The sequence below is a fragment of the Choristoneura fumiferana genome, chromosome 24 (assembly GCF_025370935.1).
Source record: "Choristoneura fumiferana chromosome 24, NRCan_CFum_1, whole genome shotgun sequence".
Classification (NCBI taxonomy): domain Eukaryota; kingdom Metazoa; phylum Arthropoda; class Insecta; order Lepidoptera; family Tortricidae; genus Choristoneura; species Choristoneura fumiferana.
The window spans coordinates 9,450,053-9,457,871 of NC_133495.1; the positions used below are offsets into that span (position 1 = coordinate 9,450,053).

The 7,819-nt window shown below is 36.0% G+C and overlaps 1 protein-coding gene across 1 annotated transcript; it reads left to right on the forward strand.

Annotated features, from left to right (window-relative positions):
* The first annotated feature begins 973 nt into the window (after positions 1 to 973).
* On the forward strand, positions 974 to 7,501 carry LOC141441952 (ecdysone oxidase-like). The gene is made up of 4 exons (XM_074106839.1): positions 974 to 1,124; positions 1,609 to 1,742; positions 2,101 to 2,264; positions 5,981 to 7,501. Exons 1-4 carry the CDS (start codon positions 980 to 982, stop codon positions 7,377 to 7,379), a joined length of 1,842 nt encoding a protein of 613 aa, XP_073962940.1. The 5' UTR covers positions 974 to 979; the 3' UTR covers positions 7,380 to 7,501.
* The last annotated feature ends 318 nt before the right edge of the window (positions 7,502 to 7,819 follow it).

Genomic DNA, 7,819 nt, shown 5'->3' on the forward strand with positions numbered 1-7,819 from the left:
CAAAACAGTAAAATACGACTTAGTGACTTTTCACTCTACGGGGACGATTTATTTAATTTTAAATACAAATGACCATTATTTCCTATGACCTACGAGTATTATCAAACTTGTCAATTTTACCATGGGACAAGAATCCATTTTTGCCGATATTCAGGATAGACAGTTTTTGAATAGAATATAATAGATTCAATTTATTTGTTGTAAAAAAGAAATCTTAAATCTAAATATAACAGTAGTTAACAGTGCACCAACATGGATGCCACTCAGCAAATGCCGATGTCTGAATTACTTCAGTCATGGCGCTTGTTTTCAGGGCAACCAAGGATACAACAGAATTATTAATATATAATTCTTTGTTGATGTATTTCAAATTAGTTTTTCTGCTTGGACGAGTCGGAAGTGTAATTTCGAGCTGTTGATTTTCTATTTGTACTCAACGACAGTAAATCTTAGTACTGAAGCAAAAGTAAAAACCTAACCATAAAAGTTTCATTTCTAATAGAAGCGTTTTTTGCTGACTGTACTTTTTGTTGACTGTATTTGCATTGTCACCTAAACTACATTTGTATACCAAATTTCAAGTCGATACAAACCGCTGAAGAGTTCCGTCCTGCGGAGACAATCCTGGCTGGACTATCAGGATGTCACTACAAGATTATTGTATTGTCACGCAATTTACATAAGTGTTCCAAATTTCAAGTCAATCCGACTACTTGAAGTTGGTCAAATTTAACTTGCAAGATTTGATTACAGACAGACACAACGGGACAGGTGAAACTAAATAAAAGCTTGTATAATAGTGCGGTATATTGCTACTTTCCTTCACGTAGGTATTTTGCCACAGCCATTATTACCGTGGCTATATTGAAGCTGTGTTTGCATTTGCCTTAATTAATGTTAATTGTACACTTCCACCTGTAGCTATATAAGAGCATGTAAGTTTAAAGTTAGACTAATTTCAACTTGTGCCTGATTCGCCATGGATATTCTATCTTCGACTCTGAACAACGCTGTCAACTTCAATCCAGCGACGACGATCGATTCTGTCGTCAGCTCCTTGCAGCTCTTGGCCACAGTAGCGTCTATCGCAAATGTCAGTTGGCCAGAAAATAGTCCAGTTAAAGGTAAACCAACATTAACTTCAGCCTATGCTACATTTCCACTGTTGGGTCATTTATTGGAGCGTTTATTTTATTTGATTTACGTGGCCACATTTTTGTTGACATGGTAAAAGATCATGTTACAGTTTCCCAATGCAGAATAGAAGGAGTGCAGGATGTCTAAAAAATTTCAAAAGCATCATCAAGCTCTACAGCACATTAATAAAAATGTGACCATGAAAACTGAAGCGGTTGAAATGCTCGAATAAAGATTCCATTTCCACCAGAGATGTGCGAGGATCTGTTGCGAGGAATGTGATTTTCTTGAACCTACAGAAACGTTTCATTTACCTCGCCTCGCTCCGCTCAGCTGTTTCCACTAGAGATGTGCTGTGCGAGGATAGGTAAATGAAGCGTTTCTATTGGTTAATGAAAAACACATCCTTGCACATCTCTGGTTGAAACTCAACCTAATTCCACGTTTATGCTGAAACGTCTACGGTTCCAGATGGTGACCACTTCGACATCGTCATCGTGGGTGCCGGCACGGCGGGCTCTGTAATGGCTCGACGATTGTCAGAGGTATCAGACTGGCGAGTGCTGGTGATCGAAGCTGGCTCCGACCCTCCTCCCGCTAGCGTGGTGAGTTTTAAATAAAGCAGCTTATACGATTAATGGTGCGTTTAATGCAATGCGTGATGCGTAAACAGAATTTGCTGAGCTGTTCAGAGAGAACGCTTCCAGCATCATCGCGCCTTGCCCAAAACGACTTCTTTATTTTTTTTTGTGTACAGTAATTTTAGGATAGTTAACAATACCTCGTTGAGTTTCTTGCCGGATTCTTCTCAGCAGAGGTTTTTCCGAACCGGTGGTAGATTTTTTTTTTGACGTTCATAAGTGCTTGTTATGGCCTAAATTGAATAAAGATATTTTGACTTTGACTTTGAATAGGGTTCCGCTTATCACCCTAAAAAAGGTGACCGAGATCTTTTATACGCAGATACCAGGACTCTGGCCACTGGCAACACATAGCCCTTACGACTGGGATTTCGTTTCCGAAGTTGACGATTGTACATCGCACGCGCTACATGGGAAAAGGACGGCACATACGAGAGGCAAAGTACTTGGCGGGAGCTCTGCCATCAGTCACTTAGTAGTACAAAGGTAAAACAATATTTAACATTTTGAAAAGATAATAGTTAAGTAACCTTTGCACGCGCATCGCTCTAGTGGTTTACTATCTATATTCCGAACATTGTTACTACTAATTTTATGTGTGGAAAACAAAATTATTTATATGATTAACGACTCTGAGGCGAAGTTCACGGAGCTCCGCAAAGCGAAGCGGAGCTCCTATCCCGACTAGTTGACAAAAAACTGACCTAACATAACCTATAGTTGAGCAACACAAACCTGGGTTTTCTTTAGTAATAAATTTTTTAAACTAAACAAATATAGACCAAAAGTGCTCTAGGGAAAAAATGTACTTATGCGAAAAAATAGGTATACCATACAATATAATATACCAAACAATTTCGACCAAAAGGTTTTAGGACAAAAATTTTTAGACCTTGCGAAGGGTACCCGTAAATTAATTAAGCCTAAATTGAATTTTTCCTCTTACAAATTAGAATGTTGTCTGAATTTTGAAGACCAAAACTTATTTCAGGTGGATATTAAAAATGATATATTTTCTGAGTCTATACGTAAATACAAATGGTCATTGTTTTTTAAGACCTTTATCAAATTTGTTAAATTTATTATGGGAGAAGATTACCTTTTTGACGATATCCAGGGTGGAAAGTTTTCCTTGCTGATACTTGATTGATATTATATTTATATATTTGAGTTGTTGTTTGAATTATCATTCTTTTTTATATTTTATTTATGATGACAGTGAAAGCATTCTACACTACGACTGAGTGACTGAACGTAGATATAGTTAGTGTTTAGTTTTGTAAGTAAGGGGATACATCCCTGTATTTTTATTATACTTTTTTGTATTTTTTTCCTTAATTGTATACTGTAGTTTTTAAGTATTTTATTTGTAATTATTTTATTAAAAAAAATTACAAATTCTTCTTGGCAATGATGGTCTCTCCGAAAGCGCTGGTAGTTTAAAAAATTACGTGTAAAAGTGCCCATTGCAACCTATTTATTGAATAACTAGCTTTTGCCCGCGGCTTCGCTCGCGTTAAATGTGGGGTAACACAGATTTACTTTCTACGATCTTTATTTTCGTGTTTGAATTGATTTTTCGTAGAATTCTATTTGCAAATTTTTGAATTTAAAAATCAACCTAGATAGTCATAATTCGTACAAACTTTGAACCTAGATATATAGATTGTTTCCGCGGGATAGGAATAAGTAAATTCAATAGAAAACCACACTGTCCGCGATTAAATTGAAACAGGTTTCCATTATTTCAGGTATCGATTTTTAAAAAACTTTCACTAATAGATTTTTTTAAATCACCTCAGTTTTCCCAGAGATTCCCCCAAACCAAACAAACAAAGAAGCAGACAAAGTTAAATATTTCCTTATCCCATGGGAATTTCGAAAAATCCTTACTTAGTGCACTTCTATTATACTTTATCTACATGTGTGCCAAATTCAGGTCTGTAAAATTTGTATTTTAACTACGCGTCGTCTGTCAGTCAGTCAGCCTGTCACAGTATACTGTTTTATAGGTATGGATAAATTTTGTTACGTAATGAGTTGATTGGTTTGGTGTAGGTACTTAATGTGTCCTCCTAACCGTTAAGGAGTTATACCTTCTATCATCAGCTCACCTGAATAAACAGAAAGAATACAACTAAAGGTGTACCTATACATGCATATGATATTTAAAGAAACTTCATCTAACTCCTAACCGTTAAGGAGATTAACCTTCCATCATCAGCTCACCTAGATAACATGAAAGAAAACAACTATCAGTCTACACGTAAATATAATATTTAAAAAAATATCCTCTACTCCTGACCGTTAAGGAGTTTTACCTTCCATCATCAGCACATCAACATGAGAAGATGTCTACCAGACGGAAATACTTAAATAACTCGAGAAAATATTATATAAAACGTAATGCGTGCCTACAAAATTTGAGGGTTGCCCTTGATTTCCCTGAGATCCCGTCATCAGATTCCGATTTGGTGACAATGGGACTACCTCGGGAGTAGATATTCCTTCGAATAAAAAAATCATTTTAAAAATTGGGACACAATTGAGTGAGAAATCAGTAAACATACATAAATAAATATATATAGCGGAACGCATAACCTCCTCCTTTTTTTGAAGTCGGTTAAAGGGCTTTTTGCAGCGTACGTGCAGTATAAACTTTTGAATTTTGAAATTTCAGCTTTCTACAACCAGTAAAACGCAAAATCCTGTTTTTTCCCGTTCCCATAAGAATTTTGAGAAATGCTCTCTCAATGCTCCCCTACACTCCCCAAGGAACCCACTTGCCAAGTTTCAGCTTTCTACGACCAGTAAAACGAAAAATCCCGTTTTTCCCCGTTCTCGTGTGAATTTTGGAAAGTCCTCTCTCAATGCTCCTCTACATTTCCCAAGCAACCTACATGCCGAATTCAGCTTTCTACCAGTAAAAGAAAAGTCCCGTTTTTTCCCTTTCCCGTGTTTTCCCGTTGACGTCAGAATTTCGGGAAATCCTTTTGTAGTACTATCCTATACTCCCCAAGGAACCTAAATGCCAAATTTCAGTTATTCAGATATTTTTCCGTTCCCGTGGGAATTTTGGAAAGCCCTCTCTTAACGCTCCTCTACACTCCCCAAACAATCTTCATGCCGAATTTCAGCTTTCTAGGACCAGTAAAACGAAAAATGGATTCCGTTAAACTGAATATAAATCCCGTTTATTCCTTATCCCGTGAAAATTTCCCAAAATACTTAATACTGTTTTTTTATCATTATAATCACCTACTTATATGCCAAATTTGAAGTCTAGTACTAATTATAGTTCATAGGATTCCATGAAACTGAATATATAAATTCCGTTTTTTCCTTATCCCGTAGGAATTTCCACAAATCCTGAAATCGATTTTTTGATTAATGTAATACCTACTTGTGAATCAAATTTGAAGAGTCTAGTTATTATAGTTAACTGAGATAGGGTCACTCGGAATCGAATATATAAATCCCGTTTTTTCCCGTTTCCGTAAGAATTTCCAAAAATCTCCAAATTATTGGATGCTAACATTGTATAAGGTATCTATGTGCAAAGTTTTAAGTCTCTAGGTCCAGTGGTTTCGGCTGTGCGTTGATATATCAACGATTGGTTTTTGATTGACTCTGTCACCACATTACCCCTTTTAGGGGTTGAATTCTCAAAAACCTGAAACAGGTGTTTACTTATTTATTGTTAAGAGTACTCCTGTGAAGTTTCGAATAAAATAGTCTAACTAATCTTGTTTCCCCATACTAATTTTGGACCCCCATTTCACCCCCTTAGAGGGTGAATTTTGAAAAATCCTTTCTTAGTGCACCCCTAGACCTTAAAAGTAACCTACGTGCTAAATTTGGAATCCCTAGGTCCAGCGGTTTGAGCTGTGCGTTGATACATCAGTCAATCACTTTTGCCTTTTATATATATAGATTAATTTGAAATTTGAAATTTGAATGAGTTGTTAATTTTCCATTTGTACTTAATGACAGTAAACTTCTCGCGTAAACCATTAGATCTGGCAGTTGAATTAAAATTCTGGTGTTTTTTCCAATTCCCATGATTCCTAAAAATTATATTGTGGTCTTTATTGGCGTTATATGACGAACCGAACACCCATACAAAACATCATAACTTCAGTGCGTATTCTCGTATTCTAGACTAAAAATAATTATTGAATGAAATTAATTTTCTTTTTCAGGGGTTCAAAACTAGATTTCGATGAATGGGTTAAAGCTGGCCACACTAACTGGAATTGGGAATCTGTGCTCAAGTATTTCAAGAAAGCAGAAAACATGCTCGATAAAAAACTGGTCAACGGACCAACATCAAAATACCACTGCGATAAAGGTCCATTCAGTGTTAAACCTCAAAGTAAAAATAAACTATTTGTAGAAAAAAATGGAAGACTGCTCAAGGGCTACTCAGAACTTGGAATGCATATACTTGAAGATCCGTTCGTACCAATCCCTAATGGCACTGGAGAATTGTATTTAAATATCAAAGACGATAAAGAACATAGCAGGAGAGCTAGTACTGCCGAAGAATATTTACTTCCGATAAAAGACAAGAGTAACTTTCATATCCTCAAAGAAGCTCAAGTCATTAAAATACTGACAAATGACAATAAAGAAGCTATAGGGGTTAGAGTAGCTACGCATTTTGGTAAAGTTAATGTATTTGCAGATGCCGAAGTGATAATTTGTGCTGGTGTGTTTAATTCAGCTAAATTATTATTGTTGTCTGGTATAGGTCCTAAAAAAGACTTAAAGGGTCTAGGTATCCCTCTAGTTCAAGATTTACCAGTTGGTGAAAATTTACAGGACCATGTGTGTGTTGCTGTTGTTTTGTCTGGGCAAAGTAATGTATTATCTGCATTGGATACAGCGGTATCTCTCACTGAATTGTCATCATTTCCACTTCCTAACGTTTCTGGTTTTTTCTCCTCATCTACAGGAACTCTAGATTTACAACATTTCACTGCATTATTTGGTACTCTATCGCCACTTTTCTTTTATGTGCTTACAGTAAATTACAATTACAATTTAGAAGTTTCGACATCTTACTACCTAACTGACCCTGAAAAAGAAAAGATTGCTTCTTTTGCAATGCTGAATACACCAAAGTCTAGAGGTAGGGTGACTCTTCGCAGTACTGATCCATTTGATTCTCCGAAGATCTTTAACAATTATTTCTCCGATGAAAATGATTTAGAGAGAATGATTGAAGCTGTTAAGAAGATCAAAGAACTGGAAAATGTTCCAGAATACTCTGATGTTGGTGGTCGGTTTATCAGACCACCGCTCCCGGAATGTGATGATTTGGATTATCAGAGTCATAGTTACTGGGCATGTTACGTCAAAAACATGGCCACTACCATCTTCAACCCTGCCAGTACTTGTGCTATGGGCTTGGTTGTTGATGATAATTTAAAGGTTAAAGGAATGAAGAAGCTAAGAGTTGTAGACGATAGTGTAATACCTTTTGTGCCGAGGGGGACACCAGCTATGATAACAATCATGATAGCTGAGAAGGCAGCCGATATAATAAAAAAAGAACACGGTAAGACTGAAGGATTAGAACATTTCCCTTGTCACTAAACAGAAATAAGTATTTTTTTTTTATTAAAATTATACATTCGATTTATAATGGTTTTCGTAAGTTATAACTAGCCCTGAACACGATTATACTGGACTAATGGGAATAAACATATTCATTATTATTTTACTTATTTTCTCCCGCTCCCGATCCAAAGCAGCCTGAGACCGTGTTATAGGTAATATTGTTTATGTTTTCAATTAATAAAAACTTAGTCTTGTTTTTTGACGATTTCTATTCAAATTGCGCTTAGCTGTGTTACGATTCATTAATTACTCCATAAAAATATTCATATACTACCCAAAAGAAAATAGAGGCCCGTGAGTTTATAATACAGAAACACCAATAAATTATATAATTCTTTATAACATTTCTTGTCTAAAAATGGTTTTATTGATACAAGATAATACAATATAATTCATTCTGAGGGGAGGCCTGTGCC